This window comes from Colias eurytheme, chromosome 27 (assembly GCF_061535395.1).
Source record: "Colias eurytheme isolate Ceu_HAF_F1 chromosome 27, ilColEury1 Martin Lab GWU primary, whole genome shotgun sequence".
Lineage (NCBI taxonomy): Eukaryota > Metazoa > Arthropoda > Insecta > Lepidoptera > Pieridae > Colias > Colias eurytheme.
The window spans coordinates 639,397-657,478 of NC_143006.1; the positions used below are offsets into that span (position 1 = coordinate 639,397).

Here is an 18,082-nt window from a genome sequence, read left to right on the forward strand (position 1 = left end):
AAACATTTTTAATTACTTACGTTATTTATTACTATTTAAAGGGCCAAAGTAATCAGAATTCTAGTTAACTAGTTCACAGCTTTTGTTAACATTCATAATATAATCAATGTAAATAGAAAAAATTGTAGTTTTAATATTGTATATAATATACATATAAAAAAATGTTTAGCGTCGCGGGCGCCGCGCGTCGTAAGCCCCATACCTATTGACCGTACGTGCATCCATTACTGCCACACTATATTGAACTTTATCGCATGAGGAATACAGGTCAATTCCGTAAACGTTGTGGTACCGTCCTTGATCCGGAAAATGATTATTTTGAATAATTTTGTCAGTTGTAATGTAAGCATTAATAACAGCAACTTTATTTTTCATGCATGATTTACTTCATTTGATATCTTAATCCTTCAAGCGCCGTGATCTAGACAAATATATAAAATCATTGTTCCTAGCTACCGGGGTCCCATGCGACGCGCGAAGGCTTAATCATATTATTATAAAGTATTATTAAAATAATGTGTAATTAATAATATTGCGATTCTAAAGTAAATACTCCCTTACATAGACAATTAATAATTTACACAAGACAAAAATTGTTAGAAAGAAAGTTAATAATATTGTATTCGACTGTACTCAATGTAATGTATGTAGAAGTTTACAATCAAATTTAATGGTTTTCTAGGTCAAAAGTCAAGCAAAAATTGGACTGATATTGGGCACTATTTCAAGCACAATTTTTTGAGACGTAAATTGTTCCTATAGCTCGTTCGATATTCGCGCACTGATGTGAGTATGCTGGGCGTAGAACCTACGCCCAGCATACTCACTGAACGAAGCCTGTAACTCCGAAGTTATTCGAGCACTGTTTTTTCTTTTTGGGCACCGTTTGGCACTATTTGGGAACTATTTTTTGAAGTATGAATTATGTTTGAAGCGTATACAGATTCTCCGGACGGAGGTGAGTATGCTGGGCGAAACCTTCGTCCAGCATACTCATCGAACTATGGCTATAACTTCGCAAGTACAAGAGCACTATTTTTTTCCTTTGGGCACTATTTAGCACTATTTCAGAACAGTTTTTTGACATTCATGAAATATCAGGATTCCATGGTGAGTTGTGGTGAGTATGCTGGACGAAGGGACACAAATATTTCGAGGCTATAATATAACATCACGCTAATAAGACCAACAGGAGCGGAGCAATGCGGGTGAAACCGCGGGGCACAGCTAGGCCATCAAAATTATTTAAATAGGTATATGAGTCATCTTAATTTTACATGATTTTTCTTTGTACAAAATACAATGGTGGTGATAACCATTCGCTTAAGCCATTCGCCAACGCCCTTTCCTAACAAGTATTGGAAATTAAATGAATGTAATTTCAATTGGTATTAATTAATAAACATAAATGAACGTTGATTTTCGAATTCATATACGTAACTAAAATATTTGTAGGCTTTTTGTAGGTATATATATCTCAATCATAGTGGCTTAGCGTAGTAGGTACCTACATAATTATATGTATTATTTATAATTAAATGTATTTTCGTACAGAGATCAGTTGAAATTGAATTTTGACTCGCTCCTGAAGTGTCATTCTCTAATCTACCGCATAAAAATTTCATTATAAACGTTCCATCGTGGTTCCATCCTTTACAATATAATTTTACATGTATACATAGTATAAGAGCGTATACGCACTATGCGGGTAGCCGCATTGCGGGTAGCCGTCCGGCTGACCGCAAGCACAATTATGTACGTAATATTCATTTCTATGCGCACTGTGCGGTCTGCGGTAGCCGCATCGCAGTGCGCATAGAAATGAATATTACGTACATAATTGTGCTTGCGGTCAGCCGGACGGCTACCCGCATAGTGCGAATACGCTCTTAGTTAGATTTACGTGCGTATACGCTCTTAGATTTTACTGACAGTTTAAATCCTATGAACCAACTATGGAGTATGAACAATTTATGGACCATGAAATACGCTTTCAACTTTCAAGTCCCAGTCAAGGTCCCAGTAAATCTTAGAGCAGTAAATATTATTCTTAGATTACAAAATAAAGCGTCTTATTTACGGTCCATCTTGACGTACGTCCCGCCAAGGTCATACACGATGCACGACGCAAAACGACAGTGAATAGCGTTGACGTACGTCAATAATTATTATTATTATCTTGCTGGATGTGCACGACCAACTTTTCATCCAGCAAGCACCCCCACCACCGCGAACGTCGTGCAGATGGACAGTGAATAGCGCGGACGTACAGCAGATTAGTGTTGCCAACAGAAATTAATGTAAATACTTGGAAACGTGGCCTATTCATATGATTTTTTTGTGATAACTTAGTGAGTACATGAGCAAGCAAGAAACGGTTATTTTTGATTTTTATGTACATAGGAAATCCCAATTATCATTACTTTTGGATCAACCTTGTACACATGGACAGTTTATATTCAGAAGTTATTATTTTAAAAGAACTCCAAGGCGAATTGTTGAATAACACAGATTTTATGCAAAAGTCCACTGCAGAAAAATGGCAATTTATTTAAAAAAAATATCTTGACGAATTTGTTTGTTTTAAAAAAAATGATTAGCTATATACTCTCTGTTCCCGCCACTTTAGCATTTACTGAAAGAGTCTTTTCGGTCATGAATGTGAAGTGGCGGGAAGAGAGAAACCGAGCTTCATTAAAAATTAATTAAAAATGAGCTCTTGAAATATATAAATTTAGATTTGGAATGTTTGGATTCATATAATTCATTTAAAAATAATGACAAATTCTTAGTTACTGCAAAAAGTACAAAAAAATACATTTTTAAAAATATTTATTTACTCTTTATTTACCTCCTTTAAAATCAGATATACTCTATTTCTTCAAATAAAAGTTGGCAACCCTAGCCATGCTTGATGCGCGCACGATCGTCAGTAGGATACATCCAGCACCGCGGCCTTGAGCCGACGTACGTCGGGGATTGACCGTGAATAAGACGCTTAAAATACAGATGGAGCATGACAGCCGCCCGTCGCCCTTGTCAAAGAAAATACGAAATCAAAAGCAAATAGGTACGTCGCTGCTCTAGTGCTATAGCCTGCTATAGCGCATATAGTGTCATGCAATACGTCAAAAAGGGTTTGCAATTTTAGATATATTCTATTAGTCCATGATTTTAGTAAAAAAATGCTTTCTTGTGATAATAAAACGCTGTAAAATTTGTTCCCGAAAACAAAAAAAAAAGATAAAACATCGTTTCACAGGTTTCCTGTAGATTATTTGGCCGATTTATTTCTTTATACGAATAATAATTTTACAGATATGAAGGAATACAAAACTTCAACGTATGTTGCCAGTATTTTGAAAATGAATTTGCCATTTTTATTGGTAAAACGGTAAAACGGTTAAAAGATCTTCAGGGTATAGGTAAACCAGAATCTGATGGCAATTAGGGAAATCAAAATTTTGAGTGTGCAACCCTAGGGAAAATGGACTGAACGATCTTGATACTAACTGCTTATTTTTTATTTTGTCCTCGATATAATTATAATGAATTAGTCACATTACATAAGTGGACAATACTGTACTTAATAATGAGATATCCACTTAATATTATGTAGGTACATACTTACATGTATAATATTCATATTTCTTTTATAAAGGTAATACATAGTATTATTATTTACACATACCTATATTTGAATATACCATTATCATTATGCCATGTGAAAATATGAATGTAATGATAATGCAGATCGAAACTAGATTGCTTATAATTTTTTATAAAATAAAATAAAACTATGTTTATTTTCGTAAGTATTAACAGATACACACATTATAAAATTGACTTGGACAGCTTAGACTTGACGAATAACCGTATTGGAAACTCCTGTAATAAGTTTTCATAAAATTATATTGTAATCAACAAACAATATTATAGATACCTACTCATAATATTTTTAATTTAAAGTATCAAAACGGGTAAGTCCAATTTACCAATAAAATCTACAAAATTGAAAATTGTGATGTGTTTGACCCTTCTTCATCGAATATTTTTCTATACACATTGTAAACAACACCTCTTGCTTGTGATCGCAGCGGCTTTTTCGACATTTTCGAAGATTTTTTATACAAAATTCTAAAAATTATTCATCAACTGCGAAGTAAACAAATAATTTGACAACCAATTTGATAGTTGTCAAATAAAGTTGCCACATGAAAATCTTTTATTTCTTAAATATAAATTTGCCATCAGATTCTGGTAGACCTATTATATAATGCTGTTGGATTTTTCGATCGTGAATGTGATTATTTGTAAAGTGCACTAAAGGTTCATGATCATTATTAGATTATTTTAATAAGCATAATACATTATTTTGTTACTTTTATAAAGCTTAAAAACGCCATAGTCGTTTTCGCTAGCGATTTAATTTATGTGAACTCCATGATGGATATGATGAAAATAAAATGTCCCGTATTCTCGACTAAAAACTACCGCTATTTGCATTCATATATTTTGAAAAATAAAAAAAAAATTATTATAGTTAATATTGAAAATTTTTGAAGTGAAACTTCTTTATCGGGTATGGAAAAAAATTTAGTGTAACATTTTTTCGTTTCATTACGTACGTTTTTCTTGTCCCTACCACGCGTGATTCGACGTATTTCTGTAAAGTTGCAAATTATTTTTTGAAAAATAAGGTCATTAAGAAGTTTCACTTCTTACGTGTGTACACTAGTACACGCACACATTTTTTTATGTAATTTATTTAATTAAAAATTGAATACAATTATTTAGTCCATATAATATATATAACTTTAGTAGGCAGGTACTTTATATAATAAAAGATTTTTTACAATATTATAAAAAAAACATATACAACAAATCATTATATCAACAAACCCGAAATAATATTAAAATAAAAATTAAAACTTGACTGCTAATTTATGTATATAGCCTACGTCACTATAGGTCTACCAGAATCTGATGGCATATTTATATTTAAGAAATAAAAGATTTTCATGTGGCAACTTATTTGACAACTATCAAATTGGTTGTCAAATTATTTGTCTTTTTTGCAGTTGATGAATAATTTTTAGGATTTTGTCTAAAAAATCTTCGAAAATGTCGAAAAAGCCGCTGCGATCACAAGCAAGAGGTGTTGTTTATAATGTGTATAGAAAAACATTCGATGAATAAGGGTCAAACACATCACAATTTTCAATTTTGAAGATTTTATTGGTAAATTGGACTTACCCGTTTTGATACTTAAAATTAAAAAAAATATTATATGTAGGTAACTATAATATTGTTTGTTGATTAGAATATAATTTTATGAAAACTTATTACAGGAGTTTCCAATACGGCTATTCGTCAAGTCCAAGCTATCCGAGTCAATTTTATAATATGTGTATCTGTTAATACTTACGAAAATAAACATAGTTTTATTTTATTTTTATTTTATTTTATAAAAAATTATAAGCAGTTTTGATCTATATTATCGATAAATCGATATTTTCACATGGCATACTGGTAATGAATAATATACAAATATAGGTATGTGTAAATAATAATATGTATTACCTGTATAAAAGTAATATGTATAATTGTATATTATACATGTAATTATGTACCTATATAATACATATTAAGTGGATATCTCATTATTAAGTACAGTATTGTCCACTTATGTAATGTGACTAATGATATTGAGGACAAAATAAAAAATAAGCAGTATCAAGATCGTTCAATCTATTTTCCCCAGGGTTGCACACTGTAAATTTTGATTTCCCTAATTGCCATCAGATTCTGGTTTACCTATACCGCCACTAACATAATAATTCAGATGATTGCAATGAAACCTCACAACTCAAAATCGGTCCAACGGTTTATACTGCAGGGCGTGTCAAAGAAATATTATACAATATACATAAACTCGAAAAACATAACCCTCTTTTTTCCGTAGTTGGGGAAAAATTTGGGAAATTTTTCAATATCTGGTAACATTACACGCACACAGAAGCACCGTGTACGTACAGTGCAGCGGCGAAATGACAGCACACATAGCTTTATTGAAAATGACGATAAATCATTCGGTTTAGTTCGGCAACGCTCCATCTGTCTTTTATTTTGTAATCTAAGATATTATTATTATGGAAACCTAAGATGGCAACAATATGCGTTGTGTCAAAATCAAAATGACATTTTGACAGCTGTTGATTTTTGAATTTTGTGAAATTTCGAACTTCGATTTTCGAAGTTCAAACTTCAAACTATTTGAAACTGTATCGCAAACTTTAAATACTTTAATTAGTTAAATATCTAATGAGATAAAGTACAATTAAATATGTACATATTCATAATAATCCAGATTTAATGACTGCTTTGTATTATATTGTTTAAAATATTTGTATTATATTCAAGTTTAAAATGAGAAACATACAGGATCTTATTTATTTATTGATCGATACAAAAATATCTAAGGTAACTTGTTTTATGTGTTTCAAGCAACATGACAAAATGATGGACATTTATGATGATATTCATATTGAGAGTGAATGGTTTTATACTACATTGAGTTTAAAAGCTATGTCAGAATACATTTTTCCATTGCAAGTGAGTGTAAGACCTAAATAAATTTATTTATTTCAAATAAAATAATAGTTCTTTCTATTTATTTCGAATATTCATAAAGTTATTAATATTTTTATCAATTTACTTAAAATAAAGTTCTTTCTCCTTTTTATTCAATTTAATAATATTCTATCTGATTTTATATTATATTTTTCAGAATATAATTCTCACACAAGCATGTGATGGCTGCGTAGATATGCTCATAAGTACTTACATTAGAATAAGAAGAAAAGAATACACAGAAAAGTACCTAAACCTTCTTATTAATAAAATTAATGAACAATTAAGTAAGCCTATAATTTCCAATCAAAAATTATTTATTGAGACAGATTTGACTAACAACTCTAAAGTTAAATGTAATGAAGATTCTCTAAATAATGATAATGATCAAGATTTTGATGAATCAACTGAAATTGAAGATGAAGAAAGTTGCCCTATCTGTTATAAATCTTTACTTAAAAATAAATTAAAAGCTCACATGCGGCAACACAGGCATAGAAAAAGAAAGACCTACAGTTGTGATATCTGTGAATATAAAACTAAATGTAAAACAACATTGGAAGGCCATAAAAATAATAAACACTATCAAAAAAGACCTCACAAATGTGGTACATGTGAAAAAAGTTTTTACACAAAAAGTGCCCTAGCCGAACATATCAAAACACACAAACAAACAAAAGATATTATTTGTGAAATATGTGGAGATAGTTTTTACCACAGGAAAAGTTTAAAAGACCATTTAAAACTGCATTCAGATGATAAAACATTTGAATGTCATGTCTGTAACCATAGATTTGTAAATCTAAGTAGAGTAAATAATCATATGAAACAGAAACATGGCGAGAAGAAAGAATTCTGTGTTGTCTGTGGTAAAAGGTTTGTGTTTAAAAAAGATATGAGAAGGCACTTGAAGTTGGTGCATAAACAAGAGGATTAAAATTTTGAAATTCAAGATACTGTCTTTAATAAAAAATATTTAAAAAATATATCTATGGTTGTATATTATTATAACATTTTCCCATCAACTTTCCTCCCACTATGAAACAATTCTGGCTCAATAACTTATAAGTTGGTAGGTGTGTAAATTAAAACTAAAAAGAAACACAATCTTATATAAAAATATATTTATTTGCAAACTCTTATACAAAAATAAGTAAGTACATTAAATAGGTTTTTCATAACAATACAATAAGGATAGGCATTAGGCATACATTATACAAGGCAGTGATGTTGAGTATTTTAGATTGAGATAAATTTATCACAATGGTAAGTAACAATAATATTGAATTTTAGAATACCTAACATTTTAACTATTCGAAAAAATTGTTTCAATCACAACAGATAAAAAATGACAGTGAAGAAAAATAATTGTGACTAGTTTTCCTAGTTACATTTTTATTTTCTTTTCAAATTTTTTAAACCGATAAGTTAAGCATATGGAAAGAAATATAAATATTCTATTCAAAGGTCATATTTTTGGACAATAATTGTATGAGAAACTGAAAATATTGGGTTACCTATATATTATTTTTACTTCAATTATCACTATTTCTTATAAGTATCTAATAACTTGTTTGGTAACTTAAAGTAATATCGTTCATTAAAATCATTCGAACGTTAAATAATTGCAACATTAAACTTTCAATTACATTTGGATATTTTGTGATAAACTAGTTTTATCTAGCTACAAAATTGAATAATATTATCGAGTTGAAAATAAATAGATGCCGTTTTGTACTGTTCATTTTACATAATCAAGCTAAAAGCTTAATTACAAAATGATTATTTTGAATGGCAATATCGTGCTAGGAAACAATCTGTAGGAAAATTTCCCGCGCTGTCACGTGAAAAATACGATTGAATGAGGTTTATTTATTGGATATACACATTTTTTACACGTTTAGTTAACGATAAAGGTATTGTAAAATATGGATTCCTATTTACAGCATGAATGTTTTCAACGTACATCACAATATCGGTGGATCTTATTTAGTAATGGTAACCGCCACCGCTTGGTGGTGCGTACGCTCTGTTGCCATTTGCGAAGCCAGTGGGTTGGTCGGGATACCTCGCTTCACCTTCATAAGATACCTGAAATTGAGATAATATTGCGTTTTATTTATTACAGTAGATGACCCGCTGTATTTAAGTGCATTTTAGAAAAATAATTTTCATTTAGTTCAGTAAGTACCTTCCTAATTCCTATAATTGCCACAAATATTTTAACATTACTAAAATCTGTGTTTCGCGTTTTAGCGAGACAAGATATGTAACAGCAATTGCTTTTTAAATAATAAATATTATTTATCGTAATTGAAATATAAATTATTATCTACTTAGGTATATAATATCTATCAAGTTGAATAAAACTGTGCACAGAGTAAAAATTTTAATATCTATGTTCAATATTTTAGGAGTCCATAGCGGAAAATATCAAGTTAATTTTGTTCTTCATAAGAGTACCCCTATGTACCTATGTGGATAAATAGGTAACTAATACGCTAATTATGATTTTAAATCCGGGAAATATTACAGCAAGTCTCTGTCTTTGAGAAAAACCCTAGCTAAAATTACAGGGCTATTCACTAGTCAGACAGTCAGTAGTATTTTAATATGTGTGGCTATACTCCCAATAATTACCTCAGCATTAAAACCGTTCTTCCAATCAGCGGTATACTTGACAATCTGTGTACGGCCATCAGGCAGTGCCACGCGGTATTCCCCACGAGTGACGTCACCATCTGATATAGCGTTATGGCTGTAATTGTTGTCGTCTTCGTTCACAGTGTACGCGAAGTCGAAAGGCATGCCTGGCTCGTGGTGGTGGTGCTCGTGGTGCTCGTGGTGCTCGTGGTGTTCGTGGTGCTCGTGGTGTTCGTGGTGCTAAAAGTTAAAGATTATAATATATAATAATATTTTTTTTATTAGGTTCAACACATTATATAACAGTAATAAATACAAAAAGTTAAATAAATCTATATTATAAAGCTGAAGAGTTTGTTTGAACGCACTAATCTCAGGAACTACTGGTCCGATTTGAAAAATTCTTTCGGTGTTAGATAGCTCATTTAACGAACAAGGCTATAAAGCTATTTTAATATATCATCACGCTAAAACCAACAGGAGCGGAGCAATGCGGGTGAAACCGCGGAGCATAGCTAGTCTAAAATAAAAACTCTAGAACTAGAACCATAAACTTTTCACAACGTTAAATTTTCGCAAAAAAAATTGTATAGTTAAGAATAGAATAAAAACATTCGTATTAATAGAGGAATTATCTACTTTTTGGTTTTTATTTCACATTTAACCTTTAAAGTACAGTTGATTTATATCGTAAGGCAAACAAGATGTATCACCTCACATTAGATACGCATATTAAATATACGGAAAAAGGGAATAGGACTTAGTTTTCTAAGAAGGCCTACTTATTAAAAAAAATAAGTTTCTAATGTGAAAATATACAATTTTTTTGTGGATGTATGATGTGCCCTTAATAATAAATATCCTACATAGTTATAAACGGGAAAGTTTATAAAAATGTATGGAATATGGATGTAATTTTGTCACTCATTCACGCGAAAACCACTGAACTGATTTTGATGATACTTCGCAGTGTTGTAGCTAGTGTACTTACCAGAATAAATAAAATAATATTTAGTAGCAAACTTTACATATTTAGTTCACGATAATGCTCTGTATTCTAATTAAGAAATATGACATAAGCACTAGATTTCCGCCCGCGGCTTCGCCCGCGTTTTCATAGGAAAACCCGCATAGTTCCCGTTGCCGTGGGATTTCCGGGACAAAACCTATCTATCCTATGTATTAATAGGATAGGTTTTGTTTGTCCAAGTTACTCTATATGTGTGCGAAATTTCATTGTAATCGGTTTAGTAGAATTTGCGTGAAAGAGTAACAAACACACACACACATCCTCATAAAATTTCACTTTTACATATAATATTAACTAGTAGGATAACATAGGTCATAGAAATACTTTTTTTTGAACACGGGTGAAACCGCGCGTCACAGCTAGTTCCTTATACAGGGTGTCCCACTATTGGTATACTAAGCGCGATGAGACTTGTAGTTTAGTATACACTATACACTGATCACGTAAAAAATACTTAAAAAATAAAATTACGTCAAAATTTTTTTGCTAAATTTTTCCTGAAAATCCATGTTTTCTTCTCTAGCTTCGCGCAGCCGGCATATACCGCTTCGCTAATGTGAGCATTTTGTCTATGAAAACATAATCTTAAACGATAGCTCACGTGCTGGTGGTAAAGTTAGGCGGGTTGCTTGTTATGGGTGTACACATAGAGTTTTAAGAATTCATCTATTTGAAAAAAAAATGCGCCTGGAATTTTATAAGTATTTTTTACGAACTCCACGTATGCAAAACTATAACCTCCTTTGAGCTTAGTATACCAACAGTGGGACACCCTGTATATATATAGGACACGGGTTTTCACTTTACAAGACAGCTAAATAATAATTTTATAACACTTGCTTTTTATTAGCAGCGTTCAATAAAATATAATGTTATAGTGAAATATAAATTTATATGTTTCTTTCACAATTTCGCGAGATGCAATGTTATTTTATTATTTTATAAATAAATAATGACTTTACATGTGTTATGTTTGATTGTAAGTGAGTTAATATTGCTTCTTTAAATTTGTTGTTAATAAATTTTTATGTGATATCAGGAAATATATTTTTTGAATGAATTTTTATTGTTTATTTTTGAGTGATAAATTTTTATAGAAATTAGAGGAAAGTTTTGTATGTTAGGTATAGCAACTATGGAGTTTCTAGCCGGTTCTTCTCCATAGCTTTCAGAATCGGTGGTAAATGTTAATTTAAAATGTAATGACGATTCAAACGTGCTTTTACGATAAAAACCCATGGAGGGTTATCGCGTAAAAAACACAGGACAGTTCTTTGGCATATTATGTTAATATAATTATTATGATGTTACATATGTAATTTGTAAAATTGTAAAACTGATATGATTAAAAAGAGCAACTATGGAGTTTCTTGCCGATTCTTCTCCGTAGATAGGTACTGCTTTCCGAATCGGTGGTAAATGTTAAAAATATGTACCTAATGACGTTTCAAAAGTGCTTCTAGAAGAAGTCTAATTGAATAAATAAATGTTTGAGTTTGAATTTGAATACCTACTATAGGTTCTAGTTGTACCTAATACAGAATGAGTAGCCATCTATAAAAATCAAACATCTGCATGCTTATTACGTTAAACGACTAAACAAATTTTGATTGAATGGCATGTTAAAAGAGAGATGTATATAGGCAAATTAAATAAAATATTTTTCAGGTTACAACATGGCTGCCGCACTATGTTTCTATGAATAATCATTTAGGTAAATCACTACATAGTATAAAACAAAGTCGCTTTCTCTGTCTCTATGTCCCTATGTCCCTTTATGCTTAAATCTTTAAAACTACGCAACGGATTTTGATACGGTTTTTTCTTAATAGATAGAGTGATTCAAGAGGAAGGTTTAAGTATAATATAATTTATTAGGTTTTAGACAAAGCGGGCGAAGCCGCGGGCGGTAAGCTAGCAGAATAATAATTTAAAGATTTCACTATTAAGTATTTAAAACTAATTAATAGTGGCTCTCATAAAACCAAGATTTTAATATTTTTTTCGCATTTACAGATCCTGAATATGGTAATTGAGAAAGATTTTTTAATTAAGAAAGATTTTTGTAGAGCTTCCTCCGGGATTTGATATTTCGTCTTTCGGGTCTTTCTTTAGAATATTTAATTATTATTGTAATTTATATGCAGTTTGACATTTATTTATTTTATCTATTCACAGATAATAGAGTGAAGATGTTAAACATGGGTAAATATTGGTTAATTTTAGGTGCTAAGTATTTTTTTAAATCTATATGTACCTAACTAATGAAAAAATAATATTTTTTTTCATTTTTAGAATATGGAGAGAGACTATCAAGTGAGTCTTTTTGGAGCATTTTTCTCGGTTTTATTGTAATGTCTTATTTATCATAATTAAAAAATGTTCATTCATTTTTATTATTTTAACTTTTTAAGGCTTTGAAAACGGTGAGTGGAATTACAGAGAAATAAGAAAAAATTGTAGGTTTTAATATTTAATCTACTATATAAAAATAAGTCGGGTTTTCCTTCTTGACGCTGTAACTCCAGAACGCACCAACCGATTTCCACGGTTTTGCATTTGTTGGAAAGGCTCCGTCAGGTTTATAGCACAGAAAAGGTGTCTCTGGTGGCGAAACGGAGTTCGCCCGGTTTGCTAGTCTATACTAATATTTGTATACGTAGTATATTATTATTAGTCTGTGCTAATATTATAAAGCTGAAGAGTTGGTTTGTTTTTTTGAATGCGCTAATCTCAGGAACTACTGGTCCGATTTGAAAAATTCTTTCGGTATTGGATAGCCCATTTATCGAGGAAGGCTATAGGAGCGGGCTAAACCGCGGAGCGCAGCTAGTAAATAACTAATTAGTAGTTTTAATTTAATCACAAAATAAGCATGAAAACATCTATTTTTATTAATGAAATACACATTTATAACATCTGCATGTCTATCCATCGTTACAAAACGGATGGACTTATTTCGATGCAATTTATTTGAGCACGTATTGCAGGGGGTGAGCATCCACGTATGTTTCTTTTAATTTTCATCAGTTATTGTTCAGCAATTTTAAGAAAATAATGTTTTATTTTTATATTATTTTTACAGTTCGGAACAAACCATATCGGCCAATGAAATTAGCACTAGCCAAAAACAAAATGGAGTCGACATTATTTTCAACAAGATGCACTACAGATCAAGCTATAAAATGTATGTTATTCTATAACATAAAAATGAATCGCAAAATGTGTTGGTAAGCGCATAACTCGAGAACGGCTGAACCGATTTCGATAATTATTTTTTTATAATATTCCTTGAAGTATGAGGATAGTTCTTATGGAGAGAAAACGTAAACATGTAGCACGAGCGAAGCTGGAGCGGACCGCTAGTTTATTATAAACTCAATTTCAAACATAGACTGACAAATAATCTTATGTTTTAACAATTTTTTTACCATAGAGTCCTTTTTTTATTTTTTATTATCTGTTTAAACTTTGTGATACAAAAAAACCAAAAAATTTACCAATTTGGAATTTACATCGATGCTTCTATTCTAATAATATGAAGTTGAAGAGTTTGTTTGTATGAATGCGCTAATCTCAGGAACTACTGAATCGATTTCAACAATTCGTTCACCGTTCTAAGTATATAATAATTAATATGTTTCCTTTATTTCTATTTATAGTGGATCAGGATTATAAACCAGGTAAATAGATAAAAAAAATTAAATGTTTTTTTATTCGTTCTAAAATTTAACATTTGTAATAAATCGATTTACTTAATACAATTTTAGATACCAATGAAGGTAGAGTATTACGATATTTTATACATTATTTAACTTTAAATAATAAATTTTGTATTTGCTATAAGATATAATTATATCTGTTCTATGGTAGGTTTTAATCCCTACTAATATTATAAATGCGATAGTAACTCTGTCTGTCTGTCTGTCTGTTACGCTTTCCCACTTCAACCTCTCAATCGATTTTGATGAAATTTGGCACAGACAATCTTTAGACCCTGATAAAGAACATAGGCTACCTTTTATCAAAACACCATGCGGGCGAAGCCGCGGGCGGAAGCTAGTATAAGTTATATAATTTTTTGTTAATTCTCATAATTGTATTCCAGAAATGAATAACAAGAAAAACACTGCTACGGAAAATATAAAAGGCAGCTCAAGTATGTACTATTAATAACAATAGATTTTACCCGTAGCACAGAATAATAACTATAAGTAGCCAGCTACCCGTTCGACCGCCTCCTTGGTACAGCTGACGCGTGAGCGTAGGACCGAGGGGTCCTGGGTTCGATTCCCGGTGGAGACGAAGAAAAAAAAATGTCTCGGTTTGGCAGGACACAGAAGGCTGATCACCTACTTGTCCCTAAAGAAAATCGACCAGTGAAACAGATGTATAATGCATCTGCCCCTTATCCCACTTGGGGACATGGGACTTCACTTTCTAGCTACCCGTGACGTAATTTTTCATGTATCATTCCATATCGAACTAAAGTTTGAAAACACAAAAAGTTAATAAAACAAATAAATATCTATAATATTTTTTTCAAATACTTCTGGATAACAAGATACTAATCTCGATATCAGCGTAGAGCCCAGGGATTCTGGGTTCGATTCCCGTTGGCGAATAAAAAACGTCTCGGTGTTGCAGGAAACAGTACTTATTTCAGAGTATTCCTTCCACGTTGTGTTTTATCACAATACGTGCAGCGGATCGCTAGTGAAAGGCGTTAAAAATAATATAACTATTGTAGATATTATTTTACTTTAGAATAAATAAATGATTTTTTTGATACAGGTGAAAATGAGTTTCACCAAGACGAAGCGGCACCAGAAAGTGAAGGTAATGTTTGCGAGCAAAGAAAGAAAATGAAAAATATCCGTTTAAATCTATACCTACTACTAATATTATAAAGCTGAAGTGTTTGTTGGAACGCGCTAACCTTAGGAACTACTGGTCCGATTTGAAAAATTCTTTCGGTGGTAGATAGCCCATTTATCGAGGAAGGCTTATAGGTTATAATAGGTATATCATTACGCTAAGACCAACAGGCGCGGAGCCACGCGGGTGAAACCGCGAAGCGCATCTAGTTAAATATACGTTAGAAATATCCGACTAGTTATTGAAATTTGAACCAGTCAATATCTTTATGTAATTCAATCTATTTATTAGTTTTTGTGTGAAAGAGAAACAATACGTAGTTAGGTAAATTATGTATAAACAATTAATACAGTTCTTAATGATTAATTATTTTTTCAGACGAAAATCTGAAGGGACATGAAACGGAACAGCCTTCTTTGGGTAAGTACAATACTTTTACCAATAATAGTAGAAAAAGTATTATAAATATCAGTATTACAGTAATTACTCAAGCTCTATATCATAAATAATAATAAATATTGCCTCAAAAATAATGTAGTTTACCATAACAATTTTTTAAAAACAGTTTAGAAGTTAAAAGTATTTGAATGAGTAATTATATGAAACTTATACTTACTACGAAATCTTTCATGAGCTTTATACTTGAAAATGTGGTTCTTTTGTACCTACTTATGATAAAGTTGATTGTTTCTTTTTTCAGAAACAACAAAGAAAAAATATTATCCACCTAAACCAAGAAAGAGTCCCGATCACTATATTGATGATTCATAAAACAACAGAATTAAATGTAACAACTTCTAGTGACTCAATAAATATTATAAACACAGAAGATTTTTATTTTATTTGCAATCATAAATTGGTTAACCGTTTATGAAGCAACTTTCCCTATTTGAACAATAAAATTTGTCGTAAGTATTGTGAGTACAAGCTGTAATTACACATACAACACATCGATAGTGTGTTTTATATTTTCTTTACGCCGATTTTTACTACTTAGGTATATTATTTATTATAAAATCGCATAATTTGTTTACAAATAAGTAAAGAGCTTAAAAAAACAATAAAATCTCAATCATAAAATCCTATTTAGCATCATATTAGAAATGCAATAAACAAGCTCATGCAATCCTTGCATGGAACTTAAAACAAGCAACCCTTAAATATACCCTATAACTACATTAATTCAGTGTGGCACGCACGCGCGCCGCGGCCTGACGCTCCCGCCGTACATCCCCAGACAATGTAATCACAATGGACGTCCTGCCAAACGAAAACCTATTCCGCGAGCTCAAAGATGTCGCCGAAACCGGCTATTACAAGCCGCGGAACCTCAAAGATTATTACGAACAAATGAGCTATGAAATGCAACAATATCTATCCAGCGAAACAGACTGCAATCAAAATAGCGTCCCTGAAACTCCCACTGAAACATCGATACCCGTTACACCTATACCTGTTAGCTATGTAACTCTAAGGGTAGTCGATCAACCTAGGTACTACATCGAGCCGATTCACATAATCGAATCAAACGATGAATCGAGTAGTATCGTTGTTGAAACTGAACAATTAAACAATGTAGTTTTTCAGGGTATTGAAGACATTAATAATGTAGTTATTGACGAAACGCAACAGACTGATGTAGTAATTGAGGGAATCGACCAATCAAATAATATTATTCTTGCGGAAACTGATTTATCAAATATAATTATTGAGGGAATTGAACAATCTAATATGTTATATCTTGACCAGATAGAGCAAGCGAATGATTACGTTATTGAATTTATTGAACAACCTAACATTACAATCGAGCAACCAAATGAAATAATTGTTAATGAAACTAAAGAAGTTAGTAATGTAATACCACCTGAGCAAGCGCATACTATAATAATTAATCAAAATGTTGAAGAAAATAAAATTCACGTTGAAATAACCGAGCCAATCAGTATAACAGTAGAAGATAATAAACAATGCGAAGTAATTGAGCAAAATGTGCAAAAAGATTCAATACCACACTATCATTATATTGTAGAAGAAACTCCACAACCGACTGAAGTTGTTGTACCCGTTAAACAAACCGAGCGACCAAATGTTATTGTACCACTATTCAACCAACCAAGCGTCATTGTCGAGCGCGTGGTGCAACCGAGTGTTATAGTCGAAAGAATCAAGTATGTAAACGACATGGACCAAAAAGAAAAATCACCACCAAACGATGGAAAAAACAAACCAAGTATTAACAAAGCAACTCAGACGAGTGTAATCGTCTATCCACCTAAAAAAACAGTGAGTACGGAAAAAGGAAAGCCAGAAATAGGTAATAGACCGATTCGACGGCAAGTAGGTCCGGTAGGTAAGGTCCCACAGCGTAAGCCCCATCGAAAACATCACTGCGAATTTCCAACTTGCAACAAAATATATACAAGAGTGTCTCATCTGACGTGTCACAAGCGATCACACACGGGGGAAAAAAAGCCTTTCGAATGTTCTTGGCAAGGTTGCAAGTGGAGTTTCACACGACCTGATGAATTGAGGAGGCATTTCCGTAAGCACACTGGATCTAAGCCATTTGGATGTCATAGATGTGAGAGGAAATTTTCTAGATCCGATCACCTCACTATACATTCCAGGCGACATAAATAAATGAGGTTTTTGGGAGCAAGTGTGGTTAGTGTTGTGTTGTGACGCATCAGTAGGGGTGTAAACGCATATTTTTGTGAAATCTTGTATAGTTTTCTACGTGTACATTTAATATGTTTTTGTATCTTCATATTTTTGGACTGTAAAGTATTTAATTATTATTAAAGTTTCAAATCTTGTATAACTTACTGATGCGTAATGACACTACACGACGGTACGAATTACGAATTACGCACAATATAGATAAAAATATTATATATA

The 18,082-nt window shown here is 31.7% G+C and overlaps 2 protein-coding genes across 3 annotated transcripts in view; one reads left to right on the forward strand and one right to left on the reverse strand.

Annotated features, from left to right (window-relative positions):
- Nucleotides 1–7,841: 7,841 nt before the first annotated feature.
- Nucleotides 7,842–18,082, reverse strand: part of Cpr50Cb (Cuticular protein 50Cb) — a 43,155-nt gene continuing 32,914 nt past the window's right edge. Inside the window, exons 5-6 of one of the 2 annotated variants that reach the window (XM_090117255.1) lie at nt 9,274–9,498; nt 7,842–8,724 (exon numbers count right to left, since the gene is read on the reverse strand). In XM_090117255.1, the coding sequence (XP_089973381.1) occupies nt 8,623–8,724; nt 9,274–9,498 (327 nt within the window). In that variant the 3' untranslated portion in view covers nt 7,842–8,622. Of the gene's footprint in view, nt 8,725–9,273; nt 9,517–18,082 lie in introns of both variants that reach the window. The other variant, XM_090117254.1, reaches the window with a different exon arrangement.
- LOC149896719 (uncharacterized) lies at nt 12,005–15,961 on the forward strand. The gene is made up of 12 exons (XM_090117256.1): nt 12,005–12,020; nt 12,323–12,334; nt 12,485–12,511; nt 12,602–12,622; nt 12,721–12,732; nt 13,392–13,493; nt 13,969–13,989; nt 14,077–14,088; nt 14,415–14,465; nt 15,101–15,145; nt 15,563–15,604; nt 15,885–15,961. Exons 1-12 carry the CDS (start codon nt 12,005–12,007, stop codon nt 15,953–15,955), a joined length of 432 nt encoding a protein of 143 aa, XP_089973382.1. The 3' UTR covers nt 15,956–15,961.